At 39.6% G+C, this 21946-nt stretch overlaps 1 protein-coding gene across 2 annotated transcripts in view; it reads left to right on the forward strand.

Annotated features, from left to right (window-relative positions):
* The window catches only part of LOC112115973 (centromere protein R), a 46576-nt gene that overhangs the window by 9372 nt on the left and 15258 nt on the right, over nucleotides 1-21946 (forward strand). For both annotated transcript variants that reach the window (XM_026655597.2, XM_026655595.1), the window contains exons 3-4: nucleotides 2700-2838; nucleotides 20444-20519. In XM_026655597.2, the coding sequence (XP_026511382.1) occupies nucleotides 2700-2838; nucleotides 20444-20519 (215 nt within the window). The remainder of the gene's footprint in view (nucleotides 1-2699; nucleotides 2839-20443; nucleotides 20520-21946) is intronic.

Here is a 21946-nt window from a genome sequence, read left to right on the forward strand (position 1 = left end):
TTATAAGCACCCCCTCCCCATAAAGCCTTATGGGGTACGCTGTCACAAGTACTTTCTCCTTAGACTTTTGTGTAGCAGCCCTGCCCCCAAAACAACCCTCCTGCTCCCAGCCTTGCCCCGGTACAGCTCCTATGCCAGTGCATGCAAGACGTTCCTGCACTGGGGAATTCTCCCTTGGCTGGGTCATTGGCTTTCAGGGTATGTCTACACTGCAGCTGGGAGCGAGACTCACAGCCCTGGTAGACCGACTTGAGGGGCTTGAGCTAAAAAGAGTCATGTGGACGTTGAAGCTCTGGTGGAGACTCAAACTAGCCACCTGAGCTCAAGTCTAGGAGATTGGGTGGGCTTGAGCTTGGGTGACTAGCTCGAGTCTCTGCTGGAGCCACAATGCCCATACAGCTGTTTTTAGCACGCTACCACGAGTCTGTCTGCCTTGGCTGGGAGGTTCACACCCAGGTTCAGTGTAATCGTATCTCTGGAGCCCTTTACACTGCTCTGGAGTCAGGGTGAGGTGAGGTTCTTTCCCCAGAAGAACATTTGTGCACAGCAACATTGAACAACATTCAGGATAAAAAGTAAGGAATACTATATTCATTTGAAACTGCAGGGAAATTTAGGTAAGCAAAATACAGATAATCAAGTTGAAATCAGCTAGAACACTACGTAAAGTATCAGAGGATCTTTAATGAGCACAAAGGGGAGGACTGTGATCTTACATTTTATCCATGGTGTCAAAACTGTGTAATATTCATATAGCCCTGTAATTATTTTTTCTATCATTAATGTATGGTGCTTAACTGAAGAAATTATAAACACGATTAGTAAACTAATGTGTGAAATTGAAGAAATGTTCTGAGTAATACACAGAAAAAACACAGATTATAGATATTGAGTTTTGTGGTGTACAGTACATTGTTGTGACAGGAGAGAAGCCTGCTTCCTATTTTGTGAGCTGTTTTTATATTTGTGAAAGTGTGGATTAACAAAGTTACATTTAGTTTAGAAAGTTAACAAAACAACAAAAATGACAAGAAGTACCTTTGGTTTTTATTCTGTTTTTCTGCGAAGGTTTCTTTCTGAAAGCTCTTGTTTCCAAGGAGAGGAAAAAGTTGTGAAATACCTACATGTGGTATTTTTAATGGCTTAAAAATTGAATATGAGAAACTTTTTCAGTAAAATATCTATGGGGGGAAAAATGGCCTTAGCCAAAATGTCCCTTTCTCTTCACTATTCCAGCACCTGTTGTGCACCAGTCGATTTCCATCTTTTATGCCAGCAATGTGTACAGTAGAGATATCTTGCCTGGTGACTTGAGGTCCTTTGTTATGAAAGCTGCTAGATAGAAGGGAAATATTATGCAAATCTTGAAGCTGAGCCTTCCAGTTGGTTCAGTGTTTCATTCTTATGGCCCCTTGTTCAATTACTGGGTCAGCTGGTTACTTATTTTACTTTGAAGTTGTCAATATATGATTGTGTGTTGACTGTTACACATGGTGCTTAATACTTAAAATTCAGTCAGAGGTAAAAACTGGTGGTCGCTGTACCATTTGAAAGTGTCTAGGGGCTTTATATCACCCCTAAGGATACAAGGGTGAAATCCTGGCTTCAGTGAAGTGGGAGGCTTTCTTTTTAGTGTTGTTGGAGTTTGATGGTGTCTTTGTGTGTTTCCTTTTTGACCTAGTCATTACTGATGTTACTTGAAGCTGCTAATTCTCCCTTAGTAAGATGTAAATCATCATCAGAACTTAGGTCCTTGATGTACAGGCAGATTCCTAATTTCTTGTGTAGCGGTAATGCAGTGTAGCTCAATTTTTTCAGGGTTACAGTTTAACATCTGATCCAGGAAGCAAAATGTATACAGTAGAACCTCCATTCCCAAGCTGTTTGTAACTCTGAGATTCTACTATACCAATGACTTCCAGTCAATGTGTTTTCTTCTAACACTTGCAAAAAATATTGACCACTAGTTTGGTACACAACTCCCTTTAGGTTAGTAATCACATGACTTTAAACTAGAGACTTAATTTTGGTTTTAATTGACCTCTGCTGTCTTAACACTGATTTTTCTTGTGTTTTTAGGAAATCAAACACTTGATAAAAATGGTTAAAAATAAGCTAAATCTTTAGTGGAACAAAAAGTCTAAAAATTCTGACCATGATTTTTAACCATAACGAATCCTGGTGAGAAAGGAAAGTGCATGCCATAGTAACATCAAATTAACTTATTTTTCCCAATAGAATTAACTTTTAGACTACCTGCTCAAAAGAGCACTTGGCACTCAGTTTAGGCAACTATATCTCTAGGTACCTTGCAAGTTGGACTTGTGTATGAAAGCTGAGAGGCTGACATCTAACAGCTTAATTTGCATGTTTAAGTGCTGTCTGCATGTACATTTGGGGATGTTCGTAAACGGGGACACTGAAAATTGGGAATCTCTTTGAAAATATGGTTACAACTTGGCCTATACTGCTTGATTAAACATTAGCAAATTGGGCCATTTTAAGACACTGTATGCTGACTGGTTCTGGGAGCAATGTGTAGTCCGCCTTAACAGGAAGTGTGGAGGCTGTAATTGTGAAGCACTGAGAATGGAAATTGGAGGGAGGGATTGGAATTGTCAGAGTTACATAAGGGGTATGGAAGGATCTCCCTATGAACCAACATTTATTTATTCTTTTTTTTTTTTAACTTTGTTTAGCCACATGAAGCAACACCTTTGAAGACCAGAAAGAAAAATTTAAGCTCATATTCACCAACAACAGGAACGTGCCAAATCAGTGCATTTTCATCTCCCACAAGTCATAATGTACAAAAGCTCGGAAATGGTCTATCAAATGGTTAGTTGAACATTCTCTTTTACTTATTGCAAAAAATTTCTTGTTATTGGTTAAATCAGGGTCTTGATTTAGTAATTTATGTCTCATCTGGTATGTCTGATTTCTTTTTTCTCTTAAGGAGTTTTGAATTTTATGGTGAAATCCAACATTTTTAGTGCTCTTATCATATAAATGTAAGCTTTTGAGGTAATTATGATGACCGTCCTGTAGAAGGCTTTTCTTTTCTTTGTTCAATATAGAACCACTAGCATGTGTGGGGGCAACTCCATTCCTTCCTGGAATGAAACCAACTTTTGCCAACAATGAAATTTTGCCCAACCTCTCTCTCCAACTCCCAGCTTTCATTTAAAGTGACAGTGTGTACTACTTTTCTGAATTAAAGGGAGCATATATTTTGGAGTTGCTGCATATTACCTGAGAATGTTATAAAAGAAATCATGTTTTAATAATTTGAAAGGCAATGTAATCTAGTGGTTAGAATAGAGGAGCTATATTCCCAGTTCTACCACTGAGCGTGGGCAAGTCATTTAACCTTTTCTATATGTCAGTTTAACTGTCAGTAAAATGGGTGTAGTACGTGCTTCTCTTGTGGGGGTTTTGAGTCTTTATGAATATTGGAAAGGTGCTTTGGTATCCTCTGATCAAAGATGATATAGAAGTCAGGGTGGATTTGAAGTCAGGAAGACTCGATTTAATCATGGATTTCTACATAAAAGTGCATTCTTGTTAGTTGTTATAACCTTAATACATATTCTTCACAACTCAGAGATAGATGAGACCCAAACTGGGTCTCTTTTATGGCCTGCTGCCATTATAGGTTTTCCCTTCTAGTGAGAGAATGGTATGGTAGATCTCAAATCAAAGAAGGCTACCCTCAGAAAGACCTCAAGACTTCTGGAATATGATGCTCAAACAGTTTCACTTTTGTTTCTACTGCCTGTCCCTCCCTTCTCACATTTATCTCCAGACTTCTTCTCCTTGTCCAGATCTATTCCGCCCCCAACAATCTTCTATTCATTGAACTTTTTTGAAACTTTGCACTTTTAGATAGAGGTAAGGGATTGACTCTGTCTACACAAATTTGCAGAGAGACAATAGGGTTGAGGTCTGTTATTTCTCACCTCTATATATTAATTTATTTAAAAACATTTTTGCTGTTAACAAACATGTTATCTCTGGAGACACAAATCCACAGTTTGAGAACTGCAAAACTAAGCATCTCTGATGGTATCTTCTAGACTGAGCACTGAATCCCATTGGGTAGATAGAAATATTAACCTAAATAATCTATACAGAAGCCCCTGGAACCCATAAGATTGGGTTCCTAATCCATGAACTATTGGAACTCATTTACAAAACTTTTCTTAAACATTACATGAATATATTGTCTCATACTCTAGAATTAGAATTTGTAATCCCTATTCCATGATGAGATATCTTTGAGCTATAATGTATCTTAATTAAAACTATTTTTAGATAGGTTTTTTCCTCAAAAAACATTTTATCAAAAAATCCGATTTAAATAAAAACAAATCTGATTTTTTTTATTTAAAAAAAAATCATTGATTTTTATCCACCCTGATAGAAGTACAGTTAATTAACTCTACTCCTGTGCTTTCTTTCATGTATCTGCTGGCTAGGTAAGTGGTGTAGGGTTTTGGTTTTGTGGAATATTGGTCCACCTTTTGTGGGGAGTAGGGGCTGTTGGATGGCCTCCACCTTAGGGGACTGGCAGACTAGAGTATTCAGAAGAGTGTTAAACTAATAACAAAAGGGAAGGGTAAAAAAGAGAGAAGATGTGAGCACTCAGCAAAAAATTGAGATGCTCAGAACGAAATCAAGAAGCCTTAGGACATGAAGAGAAGAAATTCTTGAATTGCCTATGCTAAGAGCAACGCTAGGAGCCTGGTAACAACAAGAGGACCTGGAATTGCTCATTTACTAGCATAAATTTGATCTAGTTGGTATTTCTGAAACCTGGTGGGATTATTTGCATGAATGGAAAGTTAAAATCAATTATTATCACCCATTTAGGAAGGATCAAGTAGGCAAAAGGGGAAGGGGAGTGGCACTGTATGTCCGAAATGACATTACCTGTTTCTGAGTCACTGATAACTCGCAAGAAAATGATCTTGACTGCTTATGGATCAATTCCCTAACAGATCATGTACAAGATGGGATATTAGTTGATGTCTGCTACCAACTATCAGATCACACTAGGGAATAGGATGATCACCTCCTTATGCACTTATCTATAGTGTATAGGGGAAAAAACTGTGTGATCATAGGGGACTTGAATTTGAGTGACATATTTTGAAAGTCTCATGCTGCAATTACTAAAACATCCTTGGAATTTCTAAACATTATAGATGTTTCTTAACTCTAAAAGTGTTGCGGCCAACATGGGGGAATTCTTTATTAGACCTTGTTAGTTTGACGGGAACTGATCGCAGAACTAAAACGTAATGATAGCTTAGGTACGAGTGATCATGACTTGATAACATTTAAGATGTGCATGCAGAATACAATCCAGACTGGTAATTTCTATACTTGGTGCTTTAATAGGACCAATTTCACAAAGCTGAAAACAATTATGAGCCTGGTCAGCTAGGAGAGAGCATTTAATCAGAAAAAATTTGTATGATACTTGGGAATCATTTCAGAACACCCTATTCGATGCCTAAAAAGCCACAATCCCACAATGGAGGAAGAAGGCTGTGCTGGTTTAAAAAAACAACCTGGTTTAGAGCGGAAGTGAAGACAGTTGTAAAATATAAAACAACAAATTGAAGAAAGGGAAAGTTGATAGTAATGAATATAAATCAGAAGTTAGTAATTGTAGAAAATTGCTAAGGAAAGAAAAGAGATGCAAGGAAAAACTTATGGCGAGCAGAGTTAAGGACAATAAGGAGTTTTTAAAATACACCTCTACCCCGATATAACGCTGTCCTTGGGAGCCAAAAAATCTTACTGTGTTATAGGTGAAACCGCGTTATATAGAACTTGCTTTGATCCGCTGGAGCGCGCAGCCCCTCCCCCCCGAGCGCTGCTTTACCGCGTTATATCCGAATTCGTGTTATATCGGGTCGCGTTATATCGGGGTAGAGGTGTATATTAGAAACAGAGAATGGCATTGGTCCATTATAAGATGCAAATGGTAGAATTAACAATAATAATGCAGAAAAGGCAGAAGTTTTCAATCAGTATTTCTGTTCTGTATTTGTAGTCTCATCATATGGTGATATAATACTCTTACCATTCCACTAGTATCTCAGGAGGATGTTAAACAGAAGCTACTAAAGTTAGACATTTTTAAATCAGCAGGTCCCGATGACATGCATCCAAGAGTTTTAAAAGAGCTGGCTGAGGAGCTCACTGGACCATTAATGTTGATTTTCAATAAGTCTTGGAGCACTGAGGAAGTTCCAGAAGACTGGAAAAAAGCTAATGTTGTGCCAATTTTTAAAAAGGATAAACAGAATGACCCGCATAATTATAGGCCTGTCAGCCTGACGTTGATTTGAGGAAGATAATGGAGCAGCTGATATGAGACTTGATTAAGAAAAAATTAAAGGAGATTAATGTAATTTATGCAAATCAACATGGGTTTATGGAAAATAGTTCCTGTCAAACTAAATAGATCTCTTTTTTTGATGAGATTACAAGTTTGGTCGATAAAGGTAATACTGTTGATATAATATTCTTAGACCTCTGTAAGGCGTTTGACTTGATACCATGTGACATTTTGATTCAAAAACTAGAATGATATAAAATTAATATGGCACACACTAAATGGATTAAAAACTGGCAAACTGATAGGTCTCAAAATGTAATTGTAAATGGGGGGTCATCAAGTGGATGTGTTTCCAGTGTGGTCCTGCAGGGATCGGTTCTTGGCCCTATGCTATTTATCGTCGTTAAAAGAAAATCATCACGGATAAAGTTTGCAGATGACACAAAATTGGGAGAGTGGTAAATAATGAAGAGGACAGGTCACTTATTCAGAGCGATCTGGATCACCCGGTAAACTGGACAAAAGCAAACTATATGCGTTTTAACACTGCTAAAAGTAAATGTATACATCTAGGAGCAAAGAATGTAGACCATCCTTACAAGATGGAAGACGCTATTCTGGGGAGCAGTGACTCAAAAAAGATTTGGCCGTTGTGGTGGATAATCAGCTGAACATGAGTTCCCAGCGTGACGCTGTGGCCAAAAAAGCTAATGTGATCCTGGGATGCATAAACAGGAATCTCGAGGAGAAGAAGAGAGATTATTTTACCTCAGTATCTGATACTGGTTTGGCATGATTTGTTCTTGGTAAATCCATGCTGGTTGCTAGTGATTACCCCTTCATCCTCCAAGTATTCACAAACTGAATGTTTTATACACTGGTCTAGTAGCTTCCCAGGTATCGAAGTCAGACTGACTGGTCTATAGTTCCCCAGCTCCTCCTTTTCCCCTTTTTTAAAAGATGGAGACTACATTAGCCCTTCAGTCTTCCGGGACCTCTCCTCTCATCCATGAGTTTGCAAATATTATTGCCAGTAGCTCAGAAATTTCTTCAGCTAATTCCTTCAGTACCCTTAGGTGAATAACATCTGACTTTGCTGATTTGAGTTCATTCAAATTGATCAGAAGATCTGATGTATTTTCTACTTATCCTGATCTGCATCTCTTCCTCTTTATTGTCTAGTCGTCCGATCACATGTTCTTTTTGGCAGAAGACTGAAGCAAAGTAGGCATTAAGCAGCTCTGCCTTCCTATCATCTTCCGTTACCAGCTCACCTTCTCTGTTGAGCAGTGGACCCACACCATCCTTGATCTTTCTTTTTTGTCTGACGTATTTGAAGAACCCCTTGTTGTTGTTTTGACAGTGAGGGCAATTAGCCATTACAAGGGTCCTGATAGATTCATAGAATCTACCAGGGTTAGCAGAGACTACAAGGGTCATCTAGTCTAACCTTCCCTGGGTTCTCCATCACTGACAATTGTTAAATCAAGATTGGATGTTTTTCTTAAAGATCCGCTCTAGGAATTATTTGAGGAAGTTCTATGGCCTGTGCTATACAGGAAGTCAGACTAGATGATCACAATGGTCCCTTCTATTAATGTTTGTCATTTTTTCCATAGTCATATTAATTAACTGTGTTTTAATTATGCTAATACAGTACCCAAAGATCATTAGTTATCAGAACAATTGTCTTTACTTTATATTTTGAGTATATAAGTATTACCAGTTAGCCCTAGAAGATATAGCCATTCACTTCCAAGATCCTTGTAGAGTTAAAAACTCTTGTAGTATATTTTCAGAAGGCCAATCTCTTTTTTGTGGTTACAAGTCTTCTTACTAGTTCCTCTAAATGTTTTTGGTAGCAAATCAGACAGAAGCACAATTACTCTATTTCGACCAAGTTTATTTCCCTTTATGTGCTGCCATTAGTATGGAGAAGTGTTTGAGTCCTCCTCACCAAAATATCAGGCAGGCAGAAGCCAGTCCAGTTGCTTGATTTTTGTGTCCAGGTCTTCCTCTCAGCTTGCTGCTGGGCATCCCCAGTTGTCCTCCTGTCTTAACGGAAGCAGCTAAAGCTGATGTCTTCGTGATGAAGTACCATCTTTCTTTAAAGCCTCAGTGGAACTCCACAACAACATGGAACAGGAAATTAAAGAAAATGTCCTCCCAGAAAAAGCCAGAGGAGGACAAAAAAATATTCTTTTTGCAGCCTTCATCAGCTGAATCCCTCCTACCCATCTTGCCCTCCCACTCCTCACAAGCTTGTGCTGAAATCAGGTCTAAGCAATGGCAGGAGCAGCTCCTAACTGGGTGACCATGCTCTGGCTTTCTCCACTCAGTGGTAGTGGCTCGAGAACTGGAAGGGTGATAACCCTCCCATCCCTATTTTCATACCCACAGGTTCTCCACACTCTACCCATCAGTCTGGCATTGATCCAAAGACCTTCCTGAAAATAACTGTGAGCAGCATGAGTCAGGAAGCCTTTATTATCCTCCCTATATTCAACAGAGGAGCAGGTGGAGTGCTTAATTCCTTCCGCTCAATGAGTGAATTCATCTCTCAATTGGCTGTGCAGGTCTCACAATATGAGGGTCTACTTCAGGACCCCTCTACCGCTACAAAACTACAAATGCCATCTGCAGATTGGGGGTGTGGAGCCCAGTTTTCATTAGTCTGTACAAGGAACACTGTCCCCGTGGGAATAAAAGCTCCACATCCACATGTACTGAATTGTCGTGCTTGAAGCAAAGTGTCTGTGCCAGAGCCCTCTCTTTGTGGGAGAGTGATCTCATTACTGGGAGGTCTTCAACAAAGCAGTGCCAGGTTTACAATGGCGCCAGTGGCTCCATGGAGCCGGGCCCATCCTCAGAAGAGGCCCTGGCCTGCTCCGCTTGCACTGCGCCCTGAGACCCCACTGGCTCCCCCTGCCCACCACTTGCTTCTCTCGGCCTGCCCACCAGCTGGCCAAGGGCTCCTCTCTGCCCCCTAGCCCCAACCCCCCCTGCTCCTCTCTGCCCCCGGCAGGACCCCAGTGCACCTCTGGCTCCAGGCCTGTGGGGCCCCGCCAGTCTCCCTGGAGCTGAGCAGCCTGGGACTGGTGCAGAAGCCTGGCCAGTCTCAGCCAGGTCGGGGGGGAGACAGTGTAGGGGGCTTGGCTGGGCCCCTCCAGGCAAGTGCGTCTTGAGGGAGCCTGGCTCAGCCCAGCAGACACAGTCACCTCCCAGCAGGGCCGGTGAGTGTGGCCGGGAGGCAGGGCCTGGGGAAGTGGGTCTGTGGGGAGTCTGGGGAGGGGTGCTGGGCTGTGAGGGGGCAGGGAAGATGTGTGTGTTGGGGCAATAGGGAGTGGGGGGTTCTGTGTGGGGTGCTGGGCAGTTGTGGTGGGGCTGTGGGCAGGAGGGTGCAAGGCAGGGCACTGTGCCTGGGGGAGGTCTGGGAGGACACTGGGCATAGTGGTCATAGGGAGTCGAGGGGGGGGTCTTGGGGGGGGGGGCTCTGTGGTGTGGCATGGGCCTGCTCCCCGAGGGGAAGGGACATGTTGGCATCACAGGGCCACTGTGCATCTGGCAACTGCCTGTTTGTAAATAGTGTCCTCACACTGGGCTGAGCAGAGCGGGGCCGCCCCTGCCATGCAATGCCCCTGGCTGGCCCCTTGCTCTGGGGACTGACCTCTGCACCATGCTCCATTGCCTCAGTGGGGGCCCACAAATATGTTTGGCAGCAGGCCCACAAAAGGTTAATCTGGCCCTGCCTCCATTAGCTGACTACTTCATGTGGAGATGCAGCTCCCTAGTTTTCAGATACAGAGAGCCAATACCTAGACCCCCAGGCCACAGGATAACTTGTCCATGTTCTAGGAAAGGGATGTAGCTTATGCCTTCATTCCCCACTCTTGACATGGTGGGTTTTGAAGAAAACAAAAAGGGATCAGTACCTTTCATAGCTTGAGTGGCCAAGATGGGCCTATTTCACAGACCTCTAGCTGTCCTGAGGTCTAGGCCTCCACTTACTAGAACTAAAGGCCACCGACATTAGGAGCCCTGCCCTTCACCTTGACTTTTATCCTCCTTAACTTCATGAACATTCCCTCCTGTCAAAACTAAGTCAGGGACCTCATCATCTCAATTCCTGAAAAGATACTTCTCTGCTTATTATGGGGTCCCACAAAATCTCCACTATCCCTTCCATTCTGCAGTTCTTCCAGAATTCCTTTGAAAAATATCTGCTAGCCCTGTAAAATACAGGTCACTCTCGCAGGGGTTTATAGGAGGTTTCCCTGTGGAGTTCTACTCCATTGTAACCCAGTTGGTTCCTCAAGGCAGTTACCTTGTCCCTTTGTTAACTACTTGATTCTCCTTGAAGCCTAAAACTAGTGCTAAATGCTCTCTGCTTGGACCCTTTTGAAGCCACCCTCACTATTCTTCTCTTTCTCTTCCCTATGGTGGAAAGTAGCCTTTCTAGTGGCCAGCACTTGGCCCAGAGAGTTGGGGAGCTCCCAGCCTTGGTTTGTAATTTCCATGTTAGAGCTAAGTGGAAATCTTTTCTCATCCCGTGAAAGTTTTTGAGATTTCGAAAATGTTTCTCATTCCCATTCATCAGGATGAAACTGAGACCTTCTGAAATTTCACCAAAAAAATGAAGCACAGACACCCCTCCTGAATCGCCAGTAGCCCAGGTGGTAGACCCAGGTTCAAGCTACTGCTTCAAATCAAGCAAAGGATGTCCCACAGCCCAGATGAGTACCCTAACCACCGGGCTATTGGCAAATCTAGTGTGGGTCTCTCTCGCTCTTTTTTGAGACCAGAAATCCCATCCTGGACCTGAGAAATTGTGTATGTTTTAGCGGATATGTAAAAGGAGCCGTAACTAACTTTTTCTGCATTCATATAGCTACAAAATGGTGTCAAATACTGACTGCTGCATTCCATCCTTTCAACCGACTGCTTCTCTTTCTCCCTAGACATTTTACATTTATTTTAAATGTTTTAGGGTTTTACTAGGCCTTTGATTGACAAGTTTTCAGAGGGGTCCTTCCAAAGTCTACTCACCCCAACCGGCTCTGTCTGGTGTTCTTTACCCACTTCCTTCTGTCAGTTTCTTCCTTCTTGCCACTTTATGGTGAAGCTAGATTGGGCTTGACTAGTTACTCCTTCTCTCCCTGAATGTGGTCATTGCTGGTCAGATTCGTTTGTCTATAATGGCAGTAGTCATTTCATGGAAAAGCAGATTTCTCATACCTTGGTAATTATTTTCCATGATGTGGCAGTACTGGTATGTACACCAACCTAGTCAGGAATCAGGCTCGGGCAAAATGACTAGATAATCAGGGTAGTGTATACCAGGCGAAGGCAACCTATGGCACGTGTGCCAAAGGCGGCACGCGAGCTGATTTTCAGTGGCACTCAGACTGCCCAGGTCCTGGTCACCGGTCCGGGGGGCTCTGCATTTTAATTTAATTTTAAATGAAGCTGCTTAAACATTTTTAAAACCTCATTTACTTTACATACAACAATAGTTTAGTTATATATTATAGACTTATAGAAAGAGACCTTCTAAAAACGTTAACATGTATTACTGGCACGTGATACCTTAAATTAGAGTGAATAAATGAAGACTCGGCACACCACTTCTGAAAGGCTGCCGACCCCTGGTGTATACTAACCATAATTGTGCTCCAGCTTTGGTGTTCTTAACATGGGAAACTTACCTGCACCCTTGGAGGAAAAGGAAATGGGATAGAAATCCTGTGTCCTAGTGGCTACATCTTGATAGACTGATAGATGAGGAGGACTCATCTGTTTCCAGTGTTGCTATGTCTTAGAAAGCAACGAACAAAGAGGAATTTGTTCTTGTGAGCACAGAAATGCAGTTGCAGATTTTGTGGGTGCCTGCAGATAATGAAGCTGTGCTTCAGCCTTGTTGAATATATACCCCAGAAGGTTAATACATTAATTTTATACCTGATGTTAGCATTATATGCAGCTTTAGAATCTTTCAAAAATGCAACAGGCTGGGGCTTTTAAAATACGCAATATTATTGACAAGCCCATTGTGTATGCATTTACGTTTTTGAACAGCTCTTTCATTTGGATGTCGACAAATACCTTCATCAATTCATACATAAATGTGTCTGTATGTACTGCAGGTGTTAAACAATTTTCTGCAGAGCTGCACAACTCTAGGTGTGCATTATATGTCCTTTTTTTTATAAAAAGGAAAAAATGCCTTGAGGACTAAAATGCTTGTGTATTGAGATGTCAATGGGAAAGGTGAGCCTGTACTGTATTTCCATACTGAAATTAAATATGGACATAAGGGAACATTCTTTTGGCTCATAAAAAGACTGATCACATGTTCACAGCTGACATTTAGATGGATAATTATTCAGTAATGGAGCACTAACTACCTTTTTCTACATTCATATAGCTACAAAATGGTGGCAAAGACTGACTGCTGCATCACATCCTTTCAACAGACTGCTTCTCTCTCCCTAAAGACATTTTAAATTTTATTTTAAATGTTTTAGGATTTTACTAAGTAATGTAAGAATACAACAATAGAGAATTGTATTACAAAATGTATTTTATTAGCTTTAAAGACTTTCCTATTTACACCGTACAAAGTACAAGAAGTTCTATATATAAATGCTGTCTATTTGAGAACACAGTAAATATTGTTTTTCCTTTGATTAAGAGTGACTGAGTAAAGCCCTCAAGAAGTCTAAATGCTTAGAGCATGGTACAGTTGGTTAAAAGTATACTGTATTTTTCAGAATCTAAACACCCTGATGTAAGTACACATTTATGATGTCAAGAATTCATTGTTGCAATGCTCTGGTGGGCTCCCTGATAACTTACATGTGCATTGGCAGACTACCTTGAAGTGCATGGCCCATTTATTACATTCTAAATAAATGATATGATCCCTTCTTCAGTTCCTCTTCCTTAATGGCTAGTATATTTTTAAGATTCATTTTTACATTAATTTACTAATTTTCAAATGCACTTAAGGTTCAGCTCTTCTACGTCACTGGTCCAGTGGTAATTTCAGTCTCATAACTGATGGCCAATTTGCTACAAGTACTTAAATTTAAATTTTAAATAACTTGGGGATAGGGCCCTCAGCTATTGTAGTGGAACAACTTAAACTTTTATAGCACTTTGTCATGCTGAGGAATCTCAAAACGCTTTACAAAATATTAAAATTAAAACTTAATCCATCCTACAGAGCTAATACTTACATGCAATAATTTAAAAGCCAGTGAAAAGAAGTGAAAGTACTTAACATTTAGACTGAATCAAGGGGAAGGTGGGGCCATTTCTAATGTCAAAAAGGTGATATATAATAGCTAAGGGTGAAATCCACCCCAGTGCAGTGGGCCTGCACTGGTACCTATGCACCTCTTAAACCCCACATTAAGGGCCCACAGCTTGCTGTAAGCCCTCTGCCCTAGAATGTATTCCACCTTACAGAGGCAATGAGACACTGTAATATATTTTGGGAATGAAGGTGTGTATGTTGAGGTAGGGGTAGGTATTTTAAGAACTAAGTGAAAATGCTTCTTTATGAAATTGTTTTGGTAAAAATAATACTGATTTTTAGTATTTTTGGAAATAGAAGAACTAGGCATTGTATTTGATCAGGTCTGTTGACCTGTAAGGGCTGTGGACACTAAAATTGACTGACATATTACAGGTGCTTCTAAGGCATCCATTGACATAACCAAGTTTAAAAAAACCCGCTATCCTATATTGGAGAACAGTACCATGCATCACCCTTGCATCATCTCCTCTTAATGAATGGCCATTGCGGAGAAACTAAATGAATTCTTTGCATCGGTCTTCGCTGTTGAGGATGTGAGGGAGATTCCCAAACCTGAGCCATTCTTTTTGGGTGACAGATCTGAGGAACTGTCCCAAATTGAGGTGTCATTAGAGGAGGTTTTGGAACAAATTGATAAACTAAACAGTAATAAGTCTCCAGGACCTGATGGTATTCACCCAAGAGTTCTGAAGGAACTCAAATGTGAAATTGCAGGACTACTAACTGTCATCTGTAACCTATCATTTAAATCAGCTTCTGTACCAAATGACTGGGGGATAGCTAATGTGATGCCAATTTTTAAAAAGGGCTCCAGAGGTGACCCTGGCAACTACAGGCCAGTAAACCTCACTTTAGTACCAGGCAAATTGGTTGAAACTATCGTAAAGAACAAAATTGTCAGACACATAGATGAACATAATTTTTTGGGAAATAGTCAATAGTCCTTAAAAGGAAATCATGCCTCACCAATCTACTAGAATTCTTTGAGGGGGTCAACAAGCATGCGGACAAAGGAGATCCAGTGGATATAGTGTATGTAGATTTTCAGAAAGCTTTTGACAAGGTCCCTCACCAAGGCTCTTAAGCAAAATAAGCAGTCATGGGATAAGAGGGAAGGTTCTCTCATGGATTGGTACTGGTTAAAAGATAGGAAACAAAGGGTAGGAATAAATGGTCAGTTTTCAGAATGGAGAGAGGTAAATAGTGGTGTCCCCCAGGGGTCTGTACTGGGCCCAGTCCTATTTAACATATTCATAAATGATCTGGGAAAAGGGATAAACAGTGAGGTGGCAAAATTTGCAGATGATACAAAACTGATAGTTAAGTCCCAGGCAGATTGCGAAGAGCTACAAAAGGATCTCACAAAACTGCGTGACTGGGCAACAAAATGGCAGATGAAATTTAATGTTGATAAATGCAAAGTAATGCACATTGGAAAACATAATCCTAACTATACATATACAATGATAGGTCTAAATTAGCTATTACCACTCAAGAAAGAGATCTTGGAGTCATTGTGGATAGTTCTCTGAAATCATCCACTCAATGTGCACCGGCAGTCAAAAAAAGCGAACAGAATGTTGGGAATCATCAAGAAAGGGATAGCCAATAAGACAGAAAATATCATATTGCCTCTATATAAATCCATGGTACGTCCACACTTTGAATACTGCATGCAGATGTGATCGCCCCATCTCAAAAAGATATATTGGAATTGGAAAACATTCAGAAAAGGGCAACAAAAATGATTAGGGGTATAGAACGGCTTCCGTATGAGGAGAGATTAATAAAACTGGGACTTTTCAGCTTGGAAAAGAGGCGACTAAGGGGGGATATGATAGACGTCTATAAAATCATGAGTGGTATAGAGAAAGTAAATAAGAAAGTGTTATTTACTCCTTCTCATAATACACGAACAAGGGGCCACCAAATGAAATTAATAGGTAGCAGATTTAAAACAAACACAAGAAAGTATTTTTTCACGCAACGCACTGTCAACCTCTGGAACTCCTTGCCAGAGGGTGTTGTGAAGGCCAATACTATAATGGGGTTCAAACGGAAGCTAGATAGATTCATGGAAGATAGGGCCATCGATGGCTATTAGCCAGGATGGGCAGGAATGGTGTCCCTAACTTCTGTTTGCCAGAAGCTGGGATTGGGTGACAGGCATGGATCACTTCATGATAACCTGTCTGTTCATTCCCTTTGGGGCACCTGCCATTGGCCACTGTCAGAGGACAGGATACTGGGCTTGATGGACCTTTGGTCTGACCCAGTATGGCCGTTCTTATGTTCTTAATGGCAGATCCAAGGGATAATTTAATCATGACTGCTTATTTTGCTTAATTCCAACTGATTTGGAAAAGAAAGTCCAATAATTAGGAGAGAGCCTAAACAAGGAGAAATCTTACATTGCACCCAAAAGTGACAAGGATTGGCTTTGATGGATATTTGTTGGGAGCAAATTCCAGAGCCAAGGGTCACAGTTGAGAAGGCACTACTCTGTACAATGCCTTCAAGTTCAGCCTTTGGGACAGACCACTGAAGTATTCCACTAGTCTGCAAGTATAGTAATGGGACACAGAGGGAGAGTTGGTCTCTGATTGTAGCTGAAATTTAAGCCATTGTGATGTGTAACTTAGAAGCTGCCTGTGTAGGCTGTATGGAGCAGAGTACCACTATCATGAGTTACAACTCATGAGAGTTGGCTCACTGCCAGAAGGCTTTTACTCTGAGGGGTTTATATATATATATATTTATAATATCTCTGGTATAATCTGTAGTCCCCTGAATGGACTTGTTATATTCAACAAGAAAAAACTCTTTGCTCTTGGGCCACAAGTCACTATAGACTTATTATCCTCCCTTTCCCTCCCCTACCCCCCAGAAAAAAAAAAAGCAGTCAAATAGAAAAAGAGAAGAGAGGATTTGAGTCTGTAAATAGAAGCTCTGAATTTGTACATGAAGCAAAACCTATTGAAGTCATATGGATTTTTCCGGAACTTAAATCTATCTTAAATTTTCTTATATTTTTATTAGGGTTATTGACTAATTGCAGTTAACTCACGCGATTAACTCAAAAAAATTAAACATGATTAAAAAAATTAATCACGATTAATCGCAGTTTTAATCGCACTGATAAACAATAAAATACCATTTGAAATTTATTAAATATTTTGGATGTTTTTCTATATTTTCATATATATTGTATTCTGCATGGTAATTGAAATCAAAGTGTATATTATTTTTTATTATAAATATTTGAACTGTAAATAATGTTTGTCAATTCAGCTCATACAAGTACTGTAGTGCAATCTCTTTGTCATGAAAGTGCAACTTACAAATGTAGATTTTTTTCGTTACGTAACTGCACTCAAAAACAAAACAGTGTAAAACTTCAGAGCCTACAAGTCCACTCAGTCCTACTTCTTGTTCAGCCAATTGCTAAGATAAACAAGTTTCTTACATTTACAGGAGATAATGCTGCCCTCTTCTTATTTACAATGTCACCAGAAAGTGAGATCAGGCATTTGGATGGCACTTTTGTAGCCGACATTGCAAGGTATTTACGTGCCAGATATGCTAAACATTTGTATGTCCCATCATGCTTCGGCCACCATTCCAGAGGACATGCTTCCATGCTGATGACGCTCATTAAAAAAATAACGTGTTAATTAAATTTGTGACTGAACTCCCTGGGGGAGAATTGTATGTCCCCTGCTCTGTGTTTTACCCACATTCTGCCATATATTTTATGTTATAGCAGTCTCGGAGGATGATCCAGCAAATATTGTTCATTATGAGAACACTTTCACTGCAGATTTGACAAAACACAAAGAAGGTACCAATGTGAGATTTCTAAAGATAGCTACAGCACTCAACCCAAGGTTTAAGAATCTGAAATGCCTTCCAAAATCTGGAGGGACGAGGTGTGGAGCATGCTTTCAGAAGTCTTAAAAGAGCAACACTCCGATGTGGAAACTACAGAACCTGAACCACCAAAAAAGAAAATCAACCTTGAGCTGGTGGCATCTGACTCAGATAATGAAAATTAACATGCATTGGTCCGCACTGCTTTGGATTGTTATTCAGCAGAACCCGTCATCAGCATGTATGCATGTCCCCTGGAATGGTGGATGAAGCATGAACGGATATATGAACCTTTAGCACATCTGGCACGTAAATATCTTACGACACTGGCTACAACAGTGCCATGAGAATGCCTGTTCTCACTTTCAGGTGACATTGTAGACAAGAAGATGGCAGCATTATCTCCTGCAAATGTAAAAAAACTTGTTTGTCTGAGTGATTGGCTGAACAAAAAGTATTTTTGAATGCAGTTCTTTTTGTGTGCATAATTCTACATTTATAAGATCAACTTTCATGATAAAGAGATTGCACTACAGTACTTGTATTAGGTGAATTGAAAAATCCTATTTTTTGTTTTTTTGTACAGTGCAAATACTTGTAATCAAAAATAAATATAAAGGGAGCACTGTACACTTCGTATTCTGTGTTGTAATTGAAATCAATATATTTGAAAAATCCAAAAATATTTAAATAAATGGTATTCTATTATTGTTTTACAGTGCGATTAATCGCAATTAATTTTTTTAATCGCTTGACAGTCCTAATTTTTATGGCTTTTTCTTCTTCTCTGTCAGATCCTTCCTTAAAACTTGATCCTTCCACTTAGTCTTCTATCACTAGTATCCTTTCCAGGGCTGTCTGCTGCCACTCTCACACTAATCCTTTTATAATCTGTGTTGTATCAATCTGGTTTACATGATAAGATCTTTGGGCAGGGCCTTTTTTCTTGCACATATGTAAAATGCTATGTACTTCTAAGGCACTATGTAAATAACAAAACTAAATCTCTGAACTAAAAGTTAATTTTGTGGTTCATAGTGATGATAGTCACTAATATGGTTGAAGATATGATAAAAAACTAGGTCTCACTTTTTATCCTTTTGTAAATGTGCTTTAAGCCATATTTATATTTTAAATAATGTATTCACTGTCTGAGCAGTCAGGTCAGCTGACATAACAACGTGAATGGCGGGGAAGAGAGATCTCTGTTGCCATTTAGTACAGTTTTTCTATTGGAGCACCATCCCCCCCATCATCTGTCAGAGGACAATCAGAAGCGAAGACATTATTTTATCTGGATAGAATTTCATTTTTGTAGGGACTCTGACTCAAAGACAACACTGTATTGGGTCTGGTTGTTTGAGAGCTTTCTGGCTTTGAGAACTTTTGATCCTCATGCAATTATTTCTTTGTTATGAAAGCATCATGGTGGGTTTCTATAAAATCTTCAGAATAAATCATTGGTGAGGGGGAGAGAATAATCATACAGCTCCTCACTTGCTGTGCACCTGAAGTGCATGGAAGTGAAATTTAAACAGTAAAGATGGACTGTATATTTTGCCATCCCTGTAATAAAATCTCACGGGAAATACCTTCATACAGTGATTCCTGGGGCTCAGGCTAGTGTAGTATCTTGGCTCTCTGAGCTCTGGTCAAGTGTAGGTAGTCTCTTGGTCTATCCAAGGCCGTGATCAAGTGTCTTGATGTTTTTGGTCTTTTGGCCTCGAGATGAAAACCTTGTCTTTGCTTCTGGGACCTTGAAGTGAAAAAATTTCCTTAGAAAGCCAATATAGAAATTGATATATGGTGTAAGGTGTATAACTAATTTTGTTCAAATGTAACTTTTTTCCTAAAGTGGTATTGGTAGAGATATTGTGAATATACACTGAAAGGAACTTTACATATAATATTTGATTAAGGTTGGCTTTTTGTCCCTTACTATAAGTATACTGTATGTTTCTTGACGTTTATACATGGCTATCAGAATAGCTCCAGCAGATACGAATCAAGAAGCAGTAGATTTAGTTTAGCACTACAATAGCTTTCTAAATTCTTGTCCATTTGATTATTCAGTTGAAAAACTTTTTTTCAGTTAAATTGATCTGAATATACACTAATCTAAAGCTCGTGATCTATAATTGCTCAGCTGGCATCACTGTAGGCCATACAGATTCTTACCCAAAAGGCAGTTTCTTTTCTTTGCACCACATTTGAATTCAAGTTTAATTAGCAAAGCCATAGCAGTGGAGTTTTGTGGTGATTCCCTCCCTCATCCCATTTTCTGACAGAAACATGCAAATATTCTAACAATCTGTACATGGAAATACAGAAATATGACTTGTTCACACCCTGTCATATGACAGGCACTTGGCTAGAATACTGTAATATCAATGTACTATGTCAGAGCATTTGAAAAGAAGTTGCACTGTCTCCTTTTAGTTGCATACAAGATGGGCTTCAGGGTACAGGCCTATGCTTTCTGCTTGTTAAAGGAGGTGGAGATTTTACTTCTCAGTCATAGCAGTGCTTTATGGGTAAAGATTTTTCTCTGACATGCCGCATTTTGAAAAATATTCTTAAACAAGATGTTCAACAGTTTTTGATCTTCTAATTTCTGACAGAATCATACCAAATTCCAGTCACTGATACTGTAGTTCCAAATTGTTTACATCTAAAAGCTACAGAAGCCACTGAGGCTTAAATTAAAAAAAAAAAAGTTTGTGTGTTTGTTCATGGGACAGTCATCCTTGTTTCATAAGCAAGCTGTTTTTAAGAGATTCCTCTGTAGTGAGGATGCATGCTAACACCTCTTGTTTTCCCTACTGCTTCAAACTATATACAATACACCTGTTTCATTTTTATCTGTATTTTTGTTTCTTTCTTTAATATGGACTACTTAGGAGACAGAGATGAGCTGAATTACTCAGAAATCAGTTTATCCAGAAGAGGGCAGTCTCAAACAGAAGAGTATGATAAGTAAGTGTACCAGTCTGTGGTGATAAAATGTCATCATTTTCAGTGATGAGGGAAGTGACTATTTCCTTAGAGAAATAAAACTTAGAATGATTGTTCTTTTATACTTGAGATTATACAGGGTGGGATTTTCCAAAGCAGATAAGGGAGTTGGACACCCAACTCTGATTTTTCCGTGGGATTTGGTAACCTAACTTCCGTACCCATTATTAGACATCCCACCCATAATGGCAGTATTGTAATTAAGGTACACAAAGGAATGTGTTTTGTTTTTCCAAACTGTTTCACATGTGCAAGCTCTTTAGATTTTGCTGGAAGCATTGCTTGTGGCAAAGATGCATTGCCAAATTGTAGTGGTTGATTTTGATACCTCTCATCACAGTGGGTCATGATTCTGACTTCAAATGTATATTTGTTTTGTTAAAACGTTCCCATAAGAATCTTGTTTTTCTTGCTGCAAACTGACTTTAGTACATAAGCCTTCTGACAGTGATGGACATACTTTAGTACCTAAGCCTTCGGACAGTAATGGACATACTTTAGTACCTAAGCCTTCGGACAGTGATGGACATTTATAGGCCTCAATTCAGAAAAGCACTTAAGCAGGTACATCAAGTTAGGTGGCTGCTCAGATGCTTTGCTAAACAGGGATGGACATAAGGAGTGCATAAGGAAGGAATGCTAGTAGATTCCCATACAGAACTGGAACTTAACCTGATTTGACTTATGATAAAGGGACACCAATTTTAAAATTTACCTTGATCTTTATTCATTTTGAGCATGGTATTTAAATCCTCTTTCATGAATAGTTAATTTTTTTACACTAAAAGCTGTGGGTTTACTTGTAGGTTTTATTATTTTTTGGAAAACATTTTACTAGAGAGACAAGGTAGGTGAGGTAATATCCTTTATTGGATCTTTTATTGTTCTCACCAACAGAAGTTAGTATAATAAAAGATATTGCGTCACCCATCTTATCTCTCTAATATCCTTGGACCTACAGTTATACTCCATACATGTTTTACTAAAGGTACATTGAATTTGTTTGGAAGTCACAAATGAATGTCAAAGTTAGTCAACTAAAACGCTTTCAACTATGGAAGAATTCACTACAGTGCCTTCATATGACACAGGTTTTTTTTCCCTTCATGATTAAACTAAAATCCCAAGAGAGTAACAAACAATTGGAATAATTAACCTAGGGACCTGGTTGACTCTCCATCACTGGAAGATTTTAAGTCAAGGTATGGTCTAAAAGGTATGTTGTAGCTCAAAAAGAAATGATGAGCTTGATGCAGAAACTTTTGAGTGAGGTTGTATGGCCAGGCTTGGTGATCAAAATGGCTCCCTGTGGACCTTAAATTTTTTTAAAAAAATCTTTGAATAATCATAATCTCTTTAGGCAAATATTTACAAATGTCTTGTTTTTA

Source organism: Terrapene carolina, unplaced genomic scaffold (assembly GCF_002925995.2).
Source record: "Terrapene carolina triunguis isolate 2854851 unplaced genomic scaffold, T_m_triunguis-2.0 Scaffold210, whole genome shotgun sequence".
NCBI lineage: Eukaryota > Metazoa > Chordata > Testudines > Emydidae > Terrapene > Terrapene triunguis.